The following is a 24,168-nucleotide window of genomic DNA, read 5'->3' on the forward strand; positions in this document are numbered from 1 at the left end:
TGCTTATTCTTTGATGGAGTCTGCTGTTTTTATGAGGTGGATCGCGCTGTTGGGCATTTAATGGAGAGGTATTAAAACTCAAATGAACAACAGTGCCAATGCATTATTCTCTATTTTGAAAGGAGGAAAATGGGGATGAGAGAAAAGAGGCTTCTGTGGCGTCCCCGGCGATGAACACGGAACAACGAGACAACGCGCCTCTGTTAGGGACGCCGTTTGTCCTTTGGTGTGAAAGAACACTCAGTTCAGCTGCGCCCGACACGGAGCTGTCGGCGAGTGTGTGTGTGTGTGTGTGTGTGTGTGTGTGTGTGTGTGTGTGTGTGTGTGTGTGTGTGTGTGTGTGTGTGTGTGTGTGTGTGTGTGTGTGTGTGTGTGTGTGTGTGTGTGTGTTTGCAATAAATACGGTTGAGATACTGACAGTAACAGTCGATTGTGGACTACCTTTGTGTGTGTGTGTGTGTGTGTGTGTGTGTGTGTGTGTGTGTGTGTGTGTGTGTGTGTGTGTGTGTGTGTGTGTGTGACTGTGTGTGTGACTGTGTGTGTGTGTGTGTGCGCGTGCGTACGTGTGTTTGCAATAAATACAGTTGAGACACTGACAGTGACAATCAATTGTAGACTACCTTTCTATATGTGTGTGCGTGTGTGCGCCCACGTGTGACGATGAACAACAGAGTTAAGTGTGTTCCTCCCCGCTGAGACAGTGTGAGCATGTGGAGGTGTGCACGTGACAGTGTGAGCACCCTCACACTGCAGAGACCGTCATGAGGATTAATGGCCCCTCCGACAGCCGCACAGGAAAAGCAGGAGGAAAACCGCTGGACCATGTTCGGAAAACTGCTTAGAATTCACACCGGAATGTCGCGCACGGGTGAATGCAGACAGTGCATGTTGAAAACATCCGACTTGGAAATCGGGCCACGGAATAGGTTTTCCTCGCCCAATCCTGATTATAAATAGTTCCTCGTCTGGCCCTTATTTAACAGATGCCTTAAAGGTGGATTTTTAGTCCTCAGTAAATTGCTGTACGTAGACACGGAGAGCCCTCTCCGTCGACGGAGAGCCTGTCGGAGACCCTCTCCGTAGCTCTACGTGCGCATCCAATATTTTTGAACTATCCGTCAATGCATATAGAGACGTACGGAGACGGCAAGGGCTGCGATCGGTCCTTTAACAAAATAATTTCCGGAATCACTTTTACCGGTTTGACTTTGCACCTTTTTTACGTTGTACATTGTTTACTTTGCACATTAAGGACTAATAAAACACCAAATAAGACTTGAAAACCTTTGGAAGTTTATTTTCAACACTATTTACATGGTTACAGTAGTCAGCATGTAAGATCGATCGTGCGGCGAATTGCATTGCGTATCCGTCATCCCGACGGGGAATGGCGAATGCTCGAGGGGTCTCCGTAGTTACGGAGTCAGATTACGGATACAGGGTAGTATACTATGGCCTTAAGATGGAAGAGGGAAGCACAGAGGCCCCAGCAGAGGCTGTCCCGCAGCATGTCTGGAATGCTCGTGGTAGAAAGTGTGAAAGTATTGCTTGGCTGCTTGACCATGAACACACAACATCACGTTAATCGGCAGACTGCTCATAAACCTTCCATCTCTTCTTTCCCACTGACCAAAACGCAAGCAAAGCAGATTGATAGGATTCCGATAGGGACGAGCGTAGCAATTTGGAAATCTGCGACGTCGATGTGACCACACACCGAGTCTGATGTGGCCTAAGAGGAACTAGGAATGATGCCAAAGTCGTCATACTCGCAGGCACACTCACACACACACACACACACAAACACACACATGGGGAGACACACACACACACACACACACACACACACACACACACACACACACACACACACACACACACACACACACACACACACACACACACACACACACACACACACACACACACACACACACACACACAAATGGGAAGACACACACATGCACACAGGGACCCACATACACAAACACACACACACACACACACACACACACACACACACACACACACACACACACACACACACACACACACACACACACACACACACACACACACACACACAGGGACACAACGCAGGTCATCCCGGTCCATTCCACAGAGTGCGTAACTAATCACGAGCCAGCAGCCATGCCTTGGTAACCCAAGTCATCCTGGGCCAGCCTCACTTCCTGAGCGACGCAGACGCACACGACGAGGAGGGGCACAAATGCGCTGTGACAAGGTAACCGACACCTTCATCCTTCTCGGCAAAACAAACCCCAAAGATGGGGATTCTCGCGAGACCCTCGTCGAGGGAGGCGGAGGGGTGAGGTGCTTAAGAGGGTTAACTCCGGAAAAAGACCAACTCCACGTCAGCACTTCACAGAATCACCGACGCAGAAAAAGCAACCCTGGCTAGCTGGTATCATGGGAGAATGGTGTGTGTGTGTGTGTGTGTGTGTGTGTGTGTGTGTGTGTGTGTGTGTGTGTGTGTGTGTGTGTGTGTGTGTGTGTGTGTGTGTGTTTATGTATGTGTGTGCCTGACTCACTGAGTGTGTGTGTGTGTGGCTGTGAGTGTGTGTATGTGTGTGTCTTAGTGACTGACAGTAAGGGTCTGTGTGTATGAGTGTATGTGTGTGTTTGTGTGACTGGATGAGTAAGTGTGTGTGTATATTTATGTGCAAGCGGTGTCTGGCAAAAGTGCTGCCGAAGGGGGAATGAAGATTTGACGAAGATGTAAAGTTAATAACCTCTAATAAAGCGCTGTGAAATGAGGAGGAGGACACGGCGAGTCGTGAGATTCAGCCTTGCATGCTGAGCATCTGTCAATGCTGGGTAGGACTCGAGCACAGAGCGGGATGCAATAAGTGTCTAAATCGTCTAAATCGTCTTTCACACAACACACTTCATTTGCTTGTCATGGCTTTAGCCCAAACAAACAAATAAATCCTTGTCCCAGAAACAAACAATGTGTCAACAGTGATTTTGGAGTGTGTGTGTGTGTGTCTGCGTGTGTGTGTGTGTGTTTCAGCATCAGAAGCTTGTTTTTTGGGTTTTGCCAACGTGCACATACAGCTCAGTCTTTGTCTGCGTGTACGTGTGTGTGTGTGTGTGTGTGTGTGTGTGTGTGTGTGTGTGTGTGTGTGTGTGTGTGTGTGTGTGTGTGTGTGTGTGTGTGTGTGTGTGTGTGTGTGTGTGTGTGTGTGCGACCTACCTTGCCACTTTTGTCTGCACTGCGCTCAGAGTTGTAGAGCTGATGGCAGGCCGGGCAGAAACCGAGAAAGGGAAGCGGGAGGCAGAGAGAGAGAGAGAGTTGGAGAGAAACGTGATTAAGCTGCGCACTGATTAAGACACAGTGAGGGGACTGATCTCTGGAGACATCAGCGATCTCGTCCGGTGCTCCAGCTTAATACGGCTTCAGTGTTTTTGCTGGTATGCTCGATGGACCTCGCCCAGCTCTAGGGAGGCGGGGGTTGGAAACGCTGCTGGTGCGACCAGAGTTATGTGAATAACAGATCTCTGAGAAAAACCTACAAACCCTGGTTTGCAAGTTAAAGGGCTGATATCATGCCACCAAAGGCAGATTGTCAAATAGCTTGTAAAGGCTTATCACACTCACACCAGTTAACCGTGAGTTAACTATGGCATTAATGCGATTAATCGTGATTAAATATTTTAATCGCTTGACAGCACTAGTCCTTATGTATGCTTGCACGTAGGTGTGTGGATGTGCGTGTGTGTGCAGATGTGCATGTGTGTACAGATGTGCATGTGTATGTGCAGATGTGCGTGTGTGCGGATGTGTGCAGATTTACGTGTGTTTGCCGATGTGCTTTTGCGTGCAGATGTGCGTGCGCGCACTGCATATGTGTACGTGTGCTCATGTATGTGTGTGCGTCTGTGTACTGATGTGCGTGTGCGTGCAGATGTGCGCGTGTGTGTGCTGGGGTCTCACTGGAACATGTTGTGCGTGTCGGGGGCAGAACGCAGACCGAGGCTCACCTTGTCCACGCAGTCGTCGAAGAAGGCCAGGCTGGCGTCCTTGTCACTGACGAAGGAGCACTCCTCGATGAAGCGGATGAACATCTGGGTCTTGGTCATCAGGGAGTACAGCTTCTGGTGGGAGCGGTCCCGGCTGCGCAGGAAGCCTGCAGGACCCCACAGGGTTTGGGTTTAGTGTCAGAACTAGGGCTGTCAAGCGATTAAAATATTTAATCGTGATTAATCGCATTAATGTCATAGTTAACTCAGATTAATCGCAAATCTTTTTTCTATGCTAAATATCCCTTGATTTCTTTGTCCCATTAATTTTTCTCATTTTAATGCTCTTATCAACATGGAGAAGTGCATCGGCTTGCCTTGTGCAAATGTTTTTTTATTGATAACAACATTGGCATATACTGATCAAAGCAGGAAGATAAAAAAAAAGCCTATAGTGCTATTAAACGATGAACATACAAACATACTGCCTTGAACATAGCAGTCAGGCTACTGCTTCTTTGTTTTGAGCCAAAGAAAAAGACGTCGCAACAAGGTGTTCTATTTCATTCCTACTGACCGCCAGAGGCGGTGCTTTAGCACTGGATGTTCCATCTCGCGCATGCGCAGGTCGAGTAATTATACCAAAAAAGTCACCTGTGACACCTGGGTGACCCGAGAAAGTCTATATATTCCGGAGTCACCCGAGGTTCTGTTCCTTCTATTTTCTCGCGGTAGCGTACTAGCAGGACACACAAACATTGTTTGTTGTAAGAGATACCATATTAGCTTGTCGCAAGTAGCCTTGTAACCCAAGGGTTGGTGCCTCGATTTAACTTCGTCCACCAAGGGCTGCGACTCGCAATTAGTTTGATATCGGCAGGGGTGAGTAAAGTGTGTAGGCTACGCGTAGTCGACTATCCGTCGGCTAGCGCGGCAGCCGATTTCACCTTTCTACCCTTTGCTTTAATTTGCTTAGAGCATTAATTGGCGGCTAGTTTTCAGTCGCCGTGTTATTCTTTCGGTCTCGCACCGTTTCTCGGGTGCGTTCGCCTAAGCCCGGTTGCTCATTTGTATGCGCCAGTGCGCGGCTTGGGGTCCAAGCCGCCGTCACTGTATTTATTTAGCCAGTTGCGCTCTTTAATTAATCGCCAGTGAGTGGCTTGGTTTTCAAAAAGCCGTCACTGTATTTTCCTGGCGCCGTCACTCTATCGTCGGGCGCATTATTGCTCGGGTGCTCTCGCCTGTAGCTTGATTGCCTAGCCTGCGCTGATTGCTCTCCGGTGCGCTGCTTGGATTACCAAGGCTCGCCGTCACTGTGTTGTTGCCGGGGTGTCGCGTCGTTGCTCGGGTGCTCTCGCCTAAAGCTCGATTGCCTAGCCTGTGTTAATTTGCTCTCCAGTGGGCTGCTTGGGTTTCCAAGGCTCGCCGTCACTGTTATTGTCGGAGTCAAGTGTCGCGTCGCTCGGGTGCTCTCGCCTGTAGCTCGCCGTCACTGTTATTGTCGGAGGGTCGCGTCGCTCGGGTGCTCTCGCCTGTAGCTCGCCGTCACTGTTATTGTCGGAGGGTCGCGTCGCTCGGGTGCTCTCGCCTGTAGCTCGCCGTCACTGTTATTGTCGGGCTGTCGCGTCGTTGCTTGGGTGCTCTCGCCTAGAACTCGATTGCCTAGCCTGTATTAATTTGCTCTCCAGTGGGCTGCTTGGGTTTCCAAGGCTTGCCGTCACTGTTATTGTCGGGGTGTCGCGTCGCTCGGGTGCTCTCGCCTGTAGCTTGCCGTCACTGTTATTGTCGGGGTGTCGCGTCGTTGCTCGGGTGCTCTCGCCTAAAGCTCGATTGCCTAGCCTACTGATTAATTTGCTTGCAATTTGCCGACATGCTAAGCGCCCATAGTTGTGTCACCTGCATGGCCTCCCTGCAGGCGGAGGATGGCCATGACCAGTGCCCTGCGTGTCTCGGGGTTGAACACCTCAGGGAAGCAGTGTCGGATAACCCGTGCATGAACTGTAGTTTCATGCCTCATGCACTGAGGCTAGCTAGGTTGGCTGAGGTGGAGGGCAGACCAGGGTTGCCCCCTTCGGGTCTTGGTCCTAGTGGCACCAGGCGCCGTGCCTCGGCAGCTGGGGGACCCCCCGGGAAGTCCCGTAAGGTCGAAAACTTGGCAAACCAAGTGAATAAGCTCTCGGATGAGGTTGCTCAGATTAAAACCCTCCTACAGAACCTCCAACCAGCTCAGGGTGTACCAGCCGCGGCCCCTGCGGCTGCGCAACCCACTTATACAGAGGATGACATGCTGTCTACAGCTGCGTCCTGTAGCCTTTTTGCAGAGGAGGAAGAGCAAGCGTCCCTTGCCTCTCAGGCGTTCTCTCAAGGGTCTCTGGGCGGCTCGGCTAGAGGGTCAGTGTCCGGCTGCGACACTGTTAGACCAGCCGTGCGAATGGCCCTGGCAACACTGGGGTTGGATGAAGCTCCTGTTTCATCTGCACATGTGAACGCCTTTTTTCCACAGGCCGCTCAACCTTCCGTTTTCTCTTTGCCCCCCTCTGAGCCGTACATCGCAGAGCTTCATAGATGCTGGCCAGATTCAAGGGCTCTCTCCCATCACACTAGTGATAGCAGAGGTCTGGCAACTATGGCCAATGCTGATTCTTATGGCTTGGACCGGTTAGCTCCGATTGAGCCTGCTATAGCGTCCCTGGTTGTCTCCCCGGACGAGGCTCTGAGAACCGATGCGCGCTGCCCTCGGCCCCAGTGCCGGATTACAGATGACCTCCTTACCAGGAGTTATAACATTGCTGCCCGTGTGGGACGTCTTGGGAATTCGCTCTCTCACATCGTTCTGGCGCTGTCTCAGACTATACGTGGGTCAGGTGCTGACCCTTCAGCACAGACCCTCAGTGATGCTTCACTGCAAACTTTTGCTTACATGACTAGGGAGCTAGGCAGGTTAATGTCAACTGTTACGTTGGCGCGCCGCCAGGTTTGGCTGGCGCAGTCACCGCTTTCGGAGGTGTGTCGACGGACCCTCCGTTCTCTTCCAGTAGTCCCAGGCCAGACATTTGGGCCAGCTGCTCTTCAGGCCCTGGAGCGAAGTGTACAGGTAGGCCAGGCTAGCCAGCAGTTTGCTAGCTTACGGCGTGCACCTCTGCTCCATTCTAGGCCGGGGGCCTCTGCGGTACCCCGTGCCAATAGCTCTCAACCACGTTCAGGTGGACAATCGAGGGGCCAGCACTTCTCAGCACGGGCTGACCAGCGCCGTAGCTCTGCGCCACGGGTGGCATTTCAGGCGCCAAGAGGTTCGGCGCCCAGTCGCCGCCCCCCCAGGGCCCCTAGGGGCAGGGGGGGTAGGTACTGAAGTCCAAGGGCCGGTCGTCGGACGCTTTTCTCAGCAGCACTTGAGCTACTGGCAAGAGCAGACCACAGACCCTTGGATAGTGTCCACGCTATCCAACGGGTACACACTACAATTCCGACGCCGGCCCCCAACTTTCAGCGGGATCAAGGTTACCGTGGTCACCAATCCCGACAGATCCCTGGTCCTGAGACAGGAAGTAGCCACCCTCCTTGGGAAGGGTGCCATCGAAGTAGTAGAACCACAAGAACAGCTCGATGGGTTCTACTCAACCTACTTTCTGGTACCGAAGAAGGATGGCGGGTTTCGCCCCATTCTGGACTTGAGAGGGCTGAATCAGTTCCTCAAGGTTCTTCCCTTCCACATGCTGCGTGTTGCGGACGTCCTCCAGGCTATCGCTCAGGGGGACTGGTTCGTATCAATAGACCTGAAAGACGCTTACTTTCACGTCCCTATTGCCCAACGTCACAGGCGGTTCCTCCGCTTTGCTTTTCTGGGCAAGGTTTACCAGTTCAGGGTTCTTCCGTTCGGGCTGTCTCTGGCCCCGCGTATATTTACACGGTGTGTAGCAGCAGCCCTGTCACCATTACAGGCCACAGGTATGGCGATACTGCCATACCTGGACGACTGGTTGGTCATTTCCCCAACTCGGGAGCAGGCGGTCAGGGACACAGCCACTCTCCTCAGCCATGTGGACCGGCTTGGCCTTATGGTCAATTTTACCAAGAGCAACCTTACACCTTGTCGGGTTGTGAGCTATCTGGGGCTGGTGCTCGACTCGGTGGCCATGCGAGCCTGCCTCTCTCCAAAGCGCGTAGCTACCATTCTGCAGCTGCTACAGCGCTTCAGGCGGGGGAAGTTGCTGGAATACAGCCTCTTCCTTCGACTGATAGGTCTGCTGACCTCAGCATCCATGGTGGTCCCACTAGGCCTTCTGGAATTGCGTCCCCTTCAGATCTGGGTGAATGGTCTCCACTTGGACCCCAAGTGGCAGAGACACAAGATGGTCAGGGTGTCTGGGCGGTGCCTTCGGGCCCTCAGACCCTGGAGAGAGAGGGCATACCTGATTGCGGGGTCGCCCTTAGGGAGGATAGCTTCCCGGCGGGAGGTTGTGGAGACGGACGCCTCCCTTTCCGGCTGGGGTGCAGTATGGCAGTGCAGGACTGTCAGAGGCCAGTGGGATGCCCAGCAGAGACTGGAGCATATAAATGTGCTGGAACTCCTTGCGGTGTTCTTAGCTCTCAGGCACTTCCTTCCAGTTCTGAGGGACCGACATGTTCTTGTCCGGACAGACAACACCTCCACAGTTTACCACGTCAACCATCAGGGGGGCACCAGATCGAGGCAGAGCCTGCGGGTCACGCAAGGGCTCCTTCGGTGGGCGTTCCCCCATTTTCTAAGCCTGAGGGCTGTCCATGTTCCAGGTGTCCGGAACACAGCGGCAGACCTTCTCTCTCGCCAAGGGCCACCCCCCGGAGAGTGGAGACTCCATCCGGAGGTGGTGGGGATGATTTGGGACAGGTATGGCAGGGCAGTGGCGGATCTCTTTGCTTCCGAAGAGACCACCCACTGTCCCCTTTGGTTCTCCTTGACGGAGAGGACCAGTCCCCTAGGGCAGGACGCTCTGGCTCATGCTTGGCCAGACAGCCTGCTTTATGCATTTCCCCCAATTCCCCTTTTACTGGCAACGCTGGACAGGGTCCAGCGTGGCTGTCACAGCCTACTTCTGGTGGCTCCACATTGGCCAGGAAGGCCATGGTTCCCACCATTACTGAAACTCCTCAACGGAGAGCCTTGGTGCCTCCCAGAGAGACGGGACCTTCTGTCTCAGGTAGGCGGACGCATATGGCACACGAATCCTGGCCGCCTGCGGCTGTGCGTGTGGCCCCTGAGAGCCAGGACCCACTGCTGAGGTCTTGCGACCAGTCAGTGGTCCGTACTATTTTTAGTTCAAGGGCACCCTCCACTAGGTTGCTCTATGCAAACAGGTGGAAGTTGTTTTCACAGTGGTGCGTGGCGCGGGGCGAAGTCCCGGAGACCTGCTCAGTGGTAGTGATACTACACTTCCTGCAGTCTGTGTTGGACAACAGAAGAGCTGCGTCTACCCTGCGTGTTTATATGGCCGCGATCTCAGCCACACACGCAAGGGTGGATAACCAGATGGTAGGGTCCCACTACCTAATCAGGCAGTTTCTGAAGGGAGCCCAGAGGCTTCAACCGCCGCGATCCCTGAGGGCACCATCATGGGACCTGAAAGTAGCTCTGAGGTCCTTATGTCTACCCCCATTTGAGCCACTAAGTCAGGCAGACCTGACGCGGCTGTCCATGAAGACGGCATTTCTCCTTGCCATTGCAACTGCAAAACGGGTCGGTGAACTCCATGCCTTGTCAGTAAGCCAGGCGTGTTTGCGCTGGCACGCAGATGGGTCAGGAGTGGTGCTCTGGCCGAACCCATCCTTCCTACCCAAACGATTGTCTCCCCATCATGTAAACCAATCAATCGAGTTGGCTGCTTTCAATCCCCCAGGCTCTCCAGGGGGTGCAGAAAGAGTGTCAGACCTGTTGTGCCCGGTGCGGGCGCTTAGGGCATATGTTGAAGCGACAACCAGCTTGCGTAAGACGGATAACCTCTTTGTCTGTTACGGGGGCTGCAGGAAGGGGGCTGCCCTATCGAAACAGAGACTCTCCCACTGGGTTGTGGATGTGATCTTGAATGCCTATAGGGCGCAGGGGCTCCCTATGCCCTTGGCCGTTAAGTGCCACTCTACCAGGAGTATGGCTACTTCATGGGCTGCCTTGAAGGGGGTTCCACTTCAGGACATTTGCTCCGCGGCTACATGGTCCTCATCATGTACGTTTGCCCGATACTACAGGGTTAATGTCGCTGCTCCTCATCCTGTGGCGACGGCTGTCCTGTCGGCGGCTTCGAGCCCTTGATTGAAGTGAGCACTCTTCGTGACCTTTTTGGTATTAGTCATCCAGTGCTAAAGCACCGCCTCTGGCGGTCAGTAGGAATGAAATAGAACGATAGTTACGTATGTAACTACGGTTCTATGAATTCCGGATGACCGCCAGAGTTCTCTGTCACTCAGACTTCTCAGATTCCGCGAGAAGATCCAGTTGGAACAGAACCTCGGGTGACTCCGGAATATATAGACTTTCTCGGGTCACCCAGGTGTCACAGGTGACTTTTTTGGTATAATTACTCGACCTGCGCATGCGCGAGATGGAACATCCAGTGCTAAAGCACCGCCTCTGGCGGTCATCCGGAATTCATAGAACCGTAGTTACATACGTAACTATCGCTTCGTCACGTGGCTGCTTCTGGTCTGATCGTCAGCTTACACGATTGCCCCCCCCCCCCCCCCACTGGCGCAGCTTAAAGGGGCTACCCCCATTCAAATGATTGGCTCAACTGGTATTTTCTCCACCATGCCTGATTAGGTCTGAATGTGCCCTATGAGTCGTAAATAACTAAATAAATAACTGAATGTCCCGTAATTGCTTGTTTTGAATACACCAGTAAATCCACACCGAAAATATTTGCAGAAGTAATTAGCATGTTCAAAGTTCAACATGGCACCCCATCCCCCCCGCAAACAATTAACTGTGTAGAAATCTGACATTTCTCATCGTCTGGGCGCAACGCGCCGTCAAGTCGTCAGCATAAAAGGTCAATCTTTGTGGGCTTGTAAACAAGATGGTGGACGGCGTTCGTGAGTGTTGCTGAATGCAGCTGCGGGGAGCCAGCGGACGCTGGGTGCACTGGGAACACTGGGATGGGGAACAGGATGAACCAGGTCCCAGGATGTTGGGAACGAAATCCTCTTAGTTTCGCACATTTGGTTCCTTCGCAAAAACAACCGTCCTTTGTTTACACGTCAAACACGCTCGAGGATAAGGTCGCCTGATGGTTTGGAAATGTGTTTGGGAAAACATGGTTAAAGGTCACATTTGGCTACATTCACTTTCAAAACCCGCCTCCATTGACATCATAGTTCACAGATCAGCAATCCATTCGATTGCGCAAGAGGATAATGGTTTTGTTCATTTTCTCCCTTGCTGGTTGAGTGCGCTGCTGGTATTGCCCCAGCGGACGCATCGCACCATGTTTTGTCTCCTTGAGAGCTCAGCTGGTGAGTTCAAACCGAGCCAGATGGGACCAGATGTGAGACGAGCGGTAAACATTGCTTTCTCCCTTCGTATGGATCGGGATGCGGGGAAAAATGGAACGTAAAACCGAAAAAAACGGAATCTCTGATCTGAAAATCGGAATATTTCTTCAAATCAATAATTCAGTTAAATTCTTAATAGGACATAAACAAGATAATAAAGTATATCCTCAACACGCACGCCATCCAGCGTGAGCCTCCTCAGAGCCGACCTAATTCAGCTTCTCAGGGAGAACCCGTCAGTGTCCTCCGACTCTCTCCGCGCTACACCGCATCAACGCCACTTAACACCCCCCCCCCCCCGTGGCCCCCGCCCAGCCAGGGAGACGAGGTGCTCTCAACTGGTTTCAGATGTGAGCTACGCTCCGCTGCGGGGGCCGGGGTCCAGAGGCAGGGCTCCGGGGGCCCCCCAGGGGCCCGTGAGCTCAACCTCCCCCGTCTGCAGACAGCCTTGAGCCCCCCCCCCAGCCCCCGTCGTCCTCCACCGTCCCTGGGAGCACACCCTCAGCAGCTTGCAAGTTTGTGTGTGTGTGTGTGTGTGTGTGTACGTGTACGTGTACGTGTGTGTGTGTGTGTGTGTGTGTGTGTGTGAGCGCTCTTGTGTGTGTGTGCTTGTGTGGGTTTTGCGTGCGTGCTTGCGCTCGTGTGTGTGTGTGCATGCGCTCTTGTGAGAATGTGTGTGTGCTTGTGTGAATGTGTGTGAGTGTGTGTGCATGCGCTCTTGTGTGAATGTGTGCTTGTGTGTGTGTGTGTGTGTGTGCTTGTGCTCTCTTGTGTGAGTGTGTGTGCATGCGCCCTTGTGTGTGTGTGTGTGTGTGTGTGTGTGTGTGTGTGTGTGTGTGTGTGTGTGTGTGTGTGTGTGTGTGTGTGTGTGTGTGTGTGTGTGTGTGTGTGTTTGTTTTTGTGCTTGTGTGTGTGTGCTTGCGCTCTTATCATTGTGCATGTGGACGCAGACACACATTAAGCCTCATGTATGAACCAACGCCGTCTGGCCTCCAGGAGGGCCAGCTGCACAGAGGGATGAGGCTCCAGCTCGCTGTTTACTCCGCGCTAACCCATCCACCGCTAGCCCGTACGCCGCCGCGGCGCTGACCCATCCGCCGCTAGCACGTACGCCGCCGCCGCGCTAACCCATCCGCCGCTAGCCCGTACGCCGCCGCCGCGCTAACCCATCCACCGCTAGCCCGTAGCCGCCGAGTTCAGAACAGCTTCTTGGCTTTGAACCGCGAGAACAAGGGCGCCGACAGCAGGAACTCAAACATAAGTCAAACGTGTTCGCTCCCCGACCCCCCCCCCCCCCCCCCCGCAGCATACCCTGCAGGTCGAAGAGAGAGCTGGCGTCCGTGGCCTTCTCCGACGGCGCCTGGGTGATGGGCCGCAGGAAGGCGCGGTAGCCCTTCAGGATGGCGGCCATGAAGCGCAGGAAGGCCTCCTGGATCTCCAGCTCCAGCGCGTGCAGCGTCTTCCCGCAGCTCAGCTCCGACGAGTCCGACAGGTTGGGCTCCAGCAGCCCGTCGGGACGCTGCTGGCCTGCACACGCACACGCAGGGACACATCCATGCATGTACACACACACGCACACACGCACGCATGGACACGCAGACGTGCACGCGAAGGACACACGCACCCACACCAGAGGACAAGCACACACAGAACACAGACACACACGCAAGGGTGCAAGCGCACACACAAAACACACCAGACACGCACGGACACAAACACACACACACACACATACACAAGAGCACACGGACACACACAACAATACACACACACACACACACACACACACACACACACACACACACACACACACACACAAGATCGCAAGCACACACACACAACACACACACACATACACAAGAGCGCAAGCACACACACACACACACACACACACACACACACACACACACACACACACACACACACACACACACACACACACACACACACACACACACACACACACACACACACACACACACACACACACACACGCACACACACACACGCACAGAGTGAACAGCTGTTACAACTCAGTGCTTGCTTCGCGGTCATTAAGTTTATCCACACAATACAATTTACATATCAAACAAAAGCAAAAGATATTCCAACGTTTGAAATGTGATTAAGGAATTCTGGGCCAAAGCAAACAATGATGTCAACCAGACTTTCAACATAACTTAAAAAAACAAGCAATGTATCAAACAGTCCCAGGCCCGTTGGTTAAAACGTCCTTGACACAAGCGTTTCCGCTCTAGTTGGATGTGTTTATATTCATTATTCGTAGGGAAAGGAATTTTCGACTTCACTGGACCAAAAAAGTCCAGCATTCAACTTGAGAAGATGTCATGGTCTCCTCGGCAGAGCTGCAGTAATAACAGGGGAAGTGACATCATCCCCGGGCAACAAGGCTGAACAGGTTGAGGAGGCAGGATATCATACAGGATTACCATGGTCCGACGCATTCCTTTCAACCCCATTACAGTGTGCAGAGATACAACAGCCAGGTCGCCCAATAGGAGGCTGACCTCCTGAATGTCGTTTACATCTCAACACACGATCGTTTGAACATAAGGCAAACACACCAGACCGACCACCAGAAAAACTAGGGTCGGCTTAGCTCAGGACGTAGAGCCGGTTGACTTGTAACCAGAAAGTTGCTAGTTTCGCTCCCCGGGACTGTCGAGGTGTCCCTGAGCAAGACGCCTCACCCTGACTGCTCCCGACGAGCTGGCTGTCACCCTGCCTGCGCGGTTGTGTCTATGAACGGGTGGAAGTCGTTTTGGATAAAAGCGTCTGCTTAAAATGTAAATGTAAAAACAAGTGGAAAGATATAAGCCTAAGACCTTCTGACCTGCGTGGAGGTTAAGTCGTCCAAAACAGACAAACAGACGGTGTGGTCTCTACTCACCCTCGACCAGCTGCTGATGCAGGTTGCTCAGCACATTCATCAGGTTCTTGCAGGCTTTCTTTGGCAGGATCTTCCACGTGAGGGCCCGCTTGTCTTCGTTACTGGAACAAGAAAACAGCGGGGACGCCAGTGAGCTCCAGAGGTAAGAGGTGTCGTGGGGGGCCAACAGCAACAGAACCAACAGGGACCAGACCGGGGCTGTCAGGACCACCCTCACAGGCCGGCCCCAGGGATTTGAACGCGGGGGGGGGCGGTGCCTCGACTCGGGCTGACCCAGAGCCAGAGTCAACGCCGGGCTTCGTGTTCGGGGAACACGTCTGACACGTTACCCAAACAACCGTTTGCTCCCAGACTCTGAGAAACGGGCCCTCGTCTCGGAAAGCTGGCGCTCAGCAGCTAGCGGTGCTGCGGTGAGCGTAAAAAACAAGAGAGGTGCTAACGCGGCGCAATCCCACGGGTGACCAGCGTTGACCCGCCCGCCTGCGGTCAGCCCAGGACCGACCAGGGGGATGTTTAACTGTTAGCGGGCCGTTAGCATCTCCAAGGGATTAGAGGGGAGATTGGGGCTAGTTGACATGCTAGCTGATCACCAACCATAACCAGGAGCGTATGGCGTGTATGTCTGTGTGAGTATGTACGTGTGTGAGTATGTATGTGTGTGAGAGTATGCGTAAGCAGTTATAAACTAGTGCGTGCGTGTGCCCAAATGTGCACATATGTGTGTGTGTGTGCGGATGTGCGTGTGTGTGCGGATGTGTGTGGATGTGCATGCGTTTGCATATATGCGTGTGTGCGTGTGTGTGTGTGTGTGTGTGTGTGTGTGTGCGCTCTCACTGGAATATGGTGTTGGTGTCCAGGTCCACACAGCTGACGTCGGGCGGCGGGTCGTAGAGGTCGAAGTAGCGGGAGTCCACGCCCACGATGAAGGGGCAGGGCGCGCTCAGCACGTCGGCCAGCGCCAGCGGGCACAGGGGGATGTACGGGCACGCCCAGTGGAACGGGAAGATCATCTGCAGGGTGAGGAGGGGGGGCGGGGGGAGGGAGAGGGGAGGGGAGGGAGGGAGGGGAGGAAGAGGAGGGGAGGGGAGGGAGGGAGGTGAGGAGAGAGAAGAGAGGGGAGGAGAGGGAGGCGAGGGGAGGGGAGGAGAGGGGAGAGAGTACAGCAGAAGAAAGGGTTAGAGGGGAGGGAGGGGAGGAGAGGGGAGGGATGGAGGAGAGGGGAGGCGAGGGGAGGAGAGGGAAGAGAGGGGAGGAGAGGGAGGCGAGGGGAGGAGAGGGGAGAGAGTACAGCAGAAGAAAGGGTGAGAGGGGTCGGCCTAGCTCAGGAGGTAGAGCGCGTTGACTTCGGGTTCAAGCCCCGGCTCCTCCTCGCTGAGCGTCGAGGTGTCCCTGAGCAGGACACCTCACCCTGACCGCCCCCGACGAGCTGGCTGTCGCCCTGCGCGGTCGACTCGCCCGTCGGTGTGTTTCTTGGCCAGGTCATTCTCGTAAAAGAGATCATAATCTCAATGAATTTCTACCCGGTTAAATAAAGGATTGATCGATTGATTGATTGATGAGGGGTGCATTAACCGTTGTTAGTCGCTTTGGACAAAAGCGTCTGGTAAACGGCGCGCTCTAAATGTTAATCCATTGCACAGTTCCATACGGCTCCAAACGGAGGGCACTGATTGGTCTGGGCCCGGACCACCATCGGCTGTGATCTACGGAGGGCGTGGCGCGTTGCCGAGGGGAACTCACCGACACCAGGGCCTCGGTGACGCTGGTCACCACGGCGGGGCGCAGCGAGTGAACCAGGATCTTATGCTCCGTCACGGCGAACACCAGCAGGGTCACGGCGTTCTCCGGCCCCAGGTTCTGCAGCAGCGTGGAGAACCGGCCCCCGCTGCCACACACAGGAAGAAGCCTTTTAAGGACATGCATCGGGGCTTGATAAAGTCGACGGCACTTAATGTTAATGCTGTACGTCCTGGTACCTAAAGATAGCACTCAGCATCGTTTATTACTTAGCTATCTTTGCTGCATACGGGGAATGGGTTAACCTAGCGATTGTTAGGCACTTGGTTCTATGAACGTCCTTACTGTACCGACAGCGATATATTGTTGTTTCTCTTTCTTCGGACAAATGCACTGTAATGTAATGTAAACAAAAATAAATGATAGTGAAGCAGGGAAGGTGTTTGACTCTGAATTCAAACCCCAGACCTTCTGCCAGCCTCCCTGAGTGATCTGATTAAGGGCACAGCGTGTGAACAGAGACTGTCAACGGCTTTTGGACGCAAGCGTCCGCTGAACGACCAGACGGTAAACGCCGGTGACCAGAGGAGCGGGGGCGGAGCCCAGCAGGAAGCGGCGAGTACCTCAGCGGGAGTGGCGAGGAGACAGGCTGGCTCAGCATCATGCTGTCGTGAGGAGAGAGCTGAGGAGAGGGAAGGAAAGGAGACGAGTTCCAGTGAACGTCCCAATGGGAGGCTGCGAGGAGAAAGGCCCATTTTTTTTTTGTCGCCTCAGCCGTCATAGCACTGAACAGAAATATGGAGTTTTTCATCACTGTATATAGTCCATGTCATGTTTATTCCTGTCTACATGTGTTTCTGTGGTGGGAGGGTTTGTTATCTGTCATGTAGGGGGTCATGGATGGATGTCATGATTGCTGCGGTCTATATGTTTTTATACGTTTTTCTGTGGGGAGAGAGTTTATTTGTTATCCGTGTGCTACACAGTGTTGCTACATGCCTTTTTAAATGTATGCTGCCCTGAAACCAACTTGACTGTGTGAAAACAATTCTCCCCTTGGGGACATTAAAGAATCTAACTAACTAACTAACATCAAGAAACGACAACAACCAAAAGGTACAAGTTAAAGGGTACGACAGACTGGAGACCACGACTCATGTATTCATGTGTTACATATTGTGTGTTTATGTGTAGTCTATGTTGTATATTATTGTAGTTTTGACCACAAATGTCTGTTCTGTTCAACAACAGACAAATGTACTTGGATAAAAGCGGCTGCTAAATGCCCTCAATGTTAATGTAAATATAAGTAGAGGCTGCATCAAGAAACAACAAAAACCAAAGCTATACGTTAAAGGGTACGACAGACTGGAGACCTGATGTGACTTGATGTGTACTATTTTGTGATACGTATTGTTTGTCATTTTAGTTTCTTTCTAGGTCTTGTGGTCGGCCGCAGAAATGCAGTCGGACGCCTGAATCAGGCGTTAGAGGAGTCTGGGTATTCTGGGTATTCTGGGTATTCTGGGTATTCTGGTGATTCTGGGTCTCGGGCGAACAGCGAGGGACCTTGGACTCACCTGCACCAGGATGCGTGGGCGCTGGGAGGACGGGAAGGGGACTTTGTGCATGAAGTGGGAGATGTGTCTGTGGAGGGAGAGGGATTAGAGCTACGTGAGGCAGAACATATCCGGGCCCGGGCGGCAGTCCCCATCGATCACACACACTTCCTCCCCCCCCCCCCTCCTCCTCACCCCTCCCCCCCTCAGACGGCCTCAGAGTTACGAGCCGCAGTAAACCACCGGCGGAATGGACATCCTGCTCCACACCGGACCCCCAGACTACAGCCCACCGTCTCTGACGAGCCACTCCCACTCCCTCCCCCCCGCCCCCATCCTACAGCCATTTTAATTGCCCGCACACAGAGGCAGACACACTTTAAGATCTAACAGACACGTCGGCCTCGCTTTAAGTGAGAGAACTCGTCTTGTTACTCTACTGAAAAGTGGTGTAGCTAGTGAGGCTTGACACTTTAAGATCTGACAAAGATGTTGGCTTCCCTCTGAGTCAGAGAACTCATCTTGTTATTGTACTGAAAGGTGGAAAAACTACTGAGGCTCAAACACTTTAAGATCTAACAAACATGTTGGCGTAGCACTTTCAGATCCAAACAACATGTTGGCTTGGCTTTAAGTGTGAGAGTCCATTGTCTTATTCTACTGAAAGGAGGAATAACTACAAAAACATAGACACTTCAAGATCTAGACAGCATGTCGTCCTCGCTCAATTGTAAGTATTCCTCCTGGGATTCTATTGAAAGGTGTAATCACTTATTGCTGACTCTAGTTGAAACATGCAAGTGCAAAACACAATGCATAAGATCTATAGATCTATGCGCTGTAGAGCGGAGGGGGGCTCACTTCTCGATGGGGAGGGCGTGCGGCCCGGAGATGGAGTAGCGGTACAGGAATGTGAGGAACTTGCGGAAGGCGTCGAAGAAGGGCCAGTGGGAGAGGAGGCAGATGCACTTGTTGGTGTGGATCGTGACGGCGGTGATGGCGGCGGTGGTGGTGGTGGCGGCGGTGGCGGCGGTGGCGGTGACGGTGGTGGACGGCGAGGCCTCGGGGCCCGCTGCGTCCGGGCCCTCGGGGTCCGCGGGGGGCTTGGGGGGCGGGCGCAGGGCCAGCAGGCCCAGCTGGGAGTGCTGCTGGTCGGTGAGACACTCCTCGGGGTAGGGCTCGTAGAACTGGATGGCGGCGCCGTAGACCTGGAGACGGAGGGGGCACAGCAGAGGAATGGGTTGAGCGCGGTCGCCTCAGCTCTGGAGGTAGAGCGGGCTTTAGCCGGAAGGTTGCTGGTTCGAGGCCGGTCTGCGCCTAGCTGAGTGTCGCTGAGCAAGACATCTAGAAGGGGAGCAGGGAAGGGGTCAGGGTCCCGGCGTGGGGGCGTATTCTTTTACAAAAACAAAGATGGCTGCCACTGCCTCTGATGTAGAACGGTCTTTTGATTTCTCTAACCGAGAAAGTATTCAACAAACTGGACTGTATAGTTTCACTAAAAGAAGAACAAACGACTGCACTGAAGAAAGATGTCTACTATTCCCGTTTGTTGGGAACATTGCTATGATTGGTTGTAGGCCTATCCAATTACGTCCAGAGGTATTTTAGTCTGTGCCCGTCGTTGACCGAAAACGATCGGAGAGGTTTCAGACTAATTGCCGTTTGCGGTGCGCCTGGCGATGCCAGGCTGCTGAAGCATCGCCACTGCGAACTATAAACAGTTGACGGTGCATTCTCACACGGTCTGTCTGAACCAGGACCATCGGCGCGCTCTGGGAACAACACAGAGCAAACGTTCCCATCTCGTACGTCACCCTCACTAGATTTTAATCCGAGCGTGCAGCACCTGGAGGCCTGAATCGGGACCATTAGATCCCGCCGCTTTCCGCGAAACAGGAGACCTTTCGCAATAGTAAGGCAATCAGAGCCACGGCGGGCCGCGCTCCCCGCACGGCCGGACACTCGACCTCGGTCACTTGTGTTTCCACGAGCATGACTCATGGGAAGGTACCTGGAACACGGGTGAATGAACTGTATCAACCTCTGATCATCACTGTGTGCTTACGTCTGCGTGTGCGTGTGTGTGTGTGCTTACGTCTGCCCACGTGCGCGCGTGTGTGTGTGTGTGTGTGTGTGTGTGTGTGTGTGTGTGTGTGTGTGTGTGTGGTTGGCATCTGTGCAGTCCTATGCAGACTGGCAGGGACCTTGGTCAGGAAAACACAGGTCAGCTTACCGCGCGCACACACACACACACACACACACACACACACACACACACACACACACACACACACACACACACACACACACACACACACACACACACACACACACACACACACACACACACACACACACACACACACACACACACACAGCAATATGAACCTCCCTGAAACTGCTACAGCCTTTCCAAACACAACAGACCCCTGGCATGCTCCTTTGCTTGTGTACACAGCGGGACACACACACACACACACACACACACACACACACACACACACACACACACACACACACACACACACACACACACACACACACACACACACACACACACACACACACACACACACACACACACACAGCTCTGTTAGACCTGAAAGAAGGGGAGAGAAAAGCACGGACTTGGAGGATGAACAAAGCGATAGAAACGACATGAAAGAAGGGAAAGGTGCACAGGCAATATGGGCAGCCCGCCATTCAGCAGTTTGTCCCCTGGTGGAGGTGAATATCCTGCCGGCCTGCTGAGACTGACTGGAGGGCTTAGCACTGAAGTGAAGGGATTAGAGCAGGCCCTCGGCTCCAAGATCCAGGCAGTCATCAAGATCACACCTCACACGTGTGTTGTGTGTGTGTGTGTGTGAATGTGTGTGTGTGTGTGTGTGTGTGTGTGTGTGTGTGTGTGTGTGTGTGTGTGTGTGCAAAGAATACTGTTGAGATACTGAGAGTAACAGTAGATTGTAGACTACCTTTGTGTGTGTGTGTGTGTGTGTGTGTGTGTCTGTGACCTGTGTTATCGTTAGGTGACAGTTATCATCTGTAAGTCACAACAGACTGGCACGGCCTGTACCTTATGGTGTCTGGTGACGTGTCATGCTGCGGGGGAAACCGTGTGTGGATGGAGCGATGGGATGAGCGAGAAAGAGTGTCTGTTTAAGAGAGAGAAAGAGTGTCTGTTTAAGAGAGAGAGAGAGAGAGAGAGAGAGAGAGAGAGAGAGAGAGAGAGAGAGAGAGAGAGAGAGAGAGAGAGAGAGAGAGAGAGAGAGAGAGAGAGAGAGAGAGAGAGAGAGAGAGAGAGAGAGAGAGAGAGAGAGAGAGAGAGAGAGAGAGAGAGAGAGAGAGAGAGAGAGAGAGAGAGAGAGAGAGAGAGAGAGAGAGAGATTGATTCTGTGTGTTCATGGGTGCCGACCTTCTCTCCGGATGCGCCGGTCAGCACAAACGTGGAGAAGACGGGCATGGAGTACTTGGTGTGGGCGGGCCAGCACTCCATCGTGGCCCCCATGGGCAGGCAGAAGAGGGGCACCGACTCCGGCAGAGGGAAGGACTCGTAGTCTTCCTCCGGGTACCGGCTGAACAAACCTGGACCGGACACAAAGACACCGGCGTTGACTCACTCTTCAGAGGCTCAGGTTCCAAAGTGCAACCCCTCCCCCCCTCTGCTGTGATCAGCATGTCCAGGGCAGATGTGGCCACACGATACGTCCCTGTCCGTTTGGTGTTGTAGGACGGAGACCGGTGAGATTCGTTCGTCGTAATCACAGCAATGACGATCAGCTCAACGGCGGTTTGGCCGATGCCATACTAGAAGTAGCATTGTGTTTGCCTGTCTTTGTTTAATACAATAGCTGGTGGGTCGTTTTAACGCTGGGGAATGGATCTTTGTGATGAGGCACAAAGACAGAATCACACGTCTCTGCATTGATCGCCACACTTGCTTGATTCTGGGAGCGGTTTAGCTAAAACGGAGGTCTGCTTTGTTTTTGGGTCGGGTTGAAAACTAAGAGTGAAAGATAGATACATAGGTATCGTATGAGTATAAAATACATGTTTGTATCATTTGAGCATCAAATACATGTATGTATCCTAGAAGTATCAAATACATGTTCGTATCCTATAAGTATCAAATACATGTTCGGATCAAATGTGTATCAAATACATGTTTGTACCCTATTAGTATCAAATACACATTCTTATTGAATTAGTATTTCAGACGCGTTTGTATCTATTGAGTATTAAATACTTGGCCAGCCTTCGTCTCTGTTGGGAAGAGAGCTTAGTGGAGCACACAAGCTTATCTCGAAGCTCCGAGGGTGACACCTTTAGCACGCTTCAGCAAGCCTGCGCTCGCGGCGGCTACGGGCTAACAGAGGGTCCCTTAGCATTGCTAGTGCATTGCTGGGACCTTGGAAGGCCCCTTTTCCTCACCACTACAGGCACAGGACAGGACCACACAAAGGCTGCCTTTTGTCTGCTAAACCAACGAACCCTTTTGTTTTGGCCGAGACAATATAATTGTGCTGTAAAACATAAATTAGCTGCTAATATGCTAAATCTATCTTTTGATTACAGACGTCATTAATTGGTGTTTACGTTCCAGTAAATACAGATAATACCACCCAGTTTACTTCCCATTGTAATCCAGGGAATTAGAAAAGAGCCTTGTGAGAGAACATGACAATGCAGTTCACCTTGCATTCACACAGATACGTCAAAATGAACATCCGCTACAAACTGTAAAACGTTGAAGGGGCTCTATAATGGTCCATTAAAGACAGTTAATCAGTATTTATAATTCTTGTCCTCGTCACCCCGGCAAATCTTTGAATCAGTCTCCCATAATCCCATAATCCGCACATCAATTTAGACACAGCTCAGATGATTCACGTTGGGGAAAGCTATCTCGCCCACCTCACCTCTCTGGGATCGGTCACAATACTCTTCTTCTCTGCCTGATGTATCGATGATTCATAATGACACAGGGTTTGTTTGGTTGCTCACCTGCTTTGTAGGCGATCATGTTGGTCTTTGCGACTGATTTCTTGTAACACAGATATACAGCGGATCCCCACTGAAGGAAAAGACAGGTAGACCAGGAATTAGAATATCGATTAGAAACAAATGTACATCAGGCATTATACGCACACATGACATGACGAATTCACTGTAAAAAATAATGGAAGTTGGATATTTGGCCTTGATCGTCCAACTAGACATTGTTTAAAGACTTAAAATGTCCCATCATTTAGGTAGTACCATGCCTTGACAGAAGAATTTCAGATTACTAAACTAGTTTCGACGTGTTTTTAACCTAGTGGAGGTCGAGGTTAGTTGCAGTCAGAACACATGACATCTGTTTGTTGCTCACATTTGGAGGCAGGCCCTGATCTCCACAAGAAGTCTACTTTCCCACAACGGTTCACATGCAAAGTGACTCAACACCTATAGCAATACTCAAACGCATGTCATCCAAGCTTAACTGCCCTCAGTAGGTTCCCAGAAGTCTCAGCCTTTCTCCCGCTGGGTTCACTTAAGTTGTTTTCTCACTCCCCGCTCACCCCGAGTTTGAGAGCCACACGCAGCACCGAGACATCTGTGCACGTGGGCGTGCGGAAACATGGGACACGGACACGCATGGCGGGTTCCAGAAAATGGTGAAAACAGACCAAAGCAGGCACAACAATGACTTGGCTGGTCCCTCAGTAACTGTGAGTGCGTGCGTGCATGTGTGCGTGCGTGCATGTGTGCGTGCGCGTTCGTGTTGGTCTCATGTGGAGGATAAGGTCCATATAAGGTTCAGAACAGCCTGTTATGGCGGTTGACTAAAGGGCTGGGTAGGGGATTGGGGATGTGAAGGTCTAGCACACCGGCGTGGAGGGACAGCCGACTCTGCTGCTTTTCCTCATAAAAACTGACGTAATAGTTCAGTTATAGAAACCCAAAAGCCGCCACAGCAACAAATAGGGGGGAGTTTGATAACAACCCGGGCGACGGGAGCCTACCCGGGACAAAAAGTGTCCACAATTACCGTTAAATTAATGAAGAAAACATGTGAAGTTCAATCTGAAGAGGGTTGCTACTTCGATCCCTGGCTCCTCCTTGCTGAGAATCGAGGTGTCCCTGAGCAAGACACCCTAACTACCGTGATTTCAGCAAATGGACTGCATTTATGACGTGCTTTTCTAACCATCGGCCACTCAAAGCGCTTCACAACATTGCCTAACAGTCACCCGTTCATGCTCACATTCACACACCGACTGCGGTGTCAGCCGTACAAGGCGACAGCCAGCTCGTAGGGAGGAGCAGTCAGGGTGAGGCGTCTCGCTCAGGGACACCTCGACACTCACACACAGCTGGGAGGAGTTGGGGATTCGAACTAGCAACCTTCCGGTTACCGACCAACCCTGCTCTACCTTTCGGAGCCGCAAGACGCCCAGTCAAGTGCACCTCGCTTGT

General features: G+C 52.5%; 1 protein-coding gene across 3 annotated transcripts in view; it reads right to left on the reverse strand.

Moving 5' to 3' along the window:
- The window catches only part of LOC130404015 (C-myc promoter-binding protein-like), a 64,232-nt gene that overhangs the window by 26,263 nt on the left and 13,801 nt on the right, over positions 1 to 24,168 (reverse strand). For all 3 annotated transcript variants that reach the window (XM_056608604.1, XM_056608602.1, XM_056608603.1), the window contains exons 4-14: positions 22,714 to 22,783; positions 21,125 to 21,294; positions 18,574 to 18,920; positions 17,734 to 17,800; positions 16,777 to 16,835; positions 16,157 to 16,301; positions 15,251 to 15,426; positions 14,417 to 14,517; positions 12,817 to 13,032; positions 4,006 to 4,151; positions 3,218 to 3,256 (exon numbers count right to left, since the gene is read on the reverse strand). In XM_056608604.1, the coding sequence (XP_056464579.1) occupies positions 3,218 to 3,256; positions 4,006 to 4,151; positions 12,817 to 13,032; positions 14,417 to 14,517; positions 15,251 to 15,426; positions 16,157 to 16,301; positions 16,777 to 16,835; positions 17,734 to 17,800; positions 18,574 to 18,920; positions 21,125 to 21,294; positions 22,714 to 22,783 (1,536 nt within the window). The remainder of the gene's footprint in view (positions 1 to 3,217; positions 3,257 to 4,005; positions 4,152 to 12,816; positions 13,033 to 14,416; positions 14,518 to 15,250; positions 15,427 to 16,156; positions 16,302 to 16,776; positions 16,836 to 17,733; positions 17,801 to 18,573; positions 18,921 to 21,124; positions 21,295 to 22,713; positions 22,784 to 24,168) is intronic.

This window comes from Gadus chalcogrammus, chromosome 14 (genome assembly GCF_026213295.1).
Source record: "Gadus chalcogrammus isolate NIFS_2021 chromosome 14, NIFS_Gcha_1.0, whole genome shotgun sequence".
NCBI lineage: Eukaryota > Metazoa > Chordata > Actinopteri > Gadiformes > Gadidae > Gadus > Gadus chalcogrammus.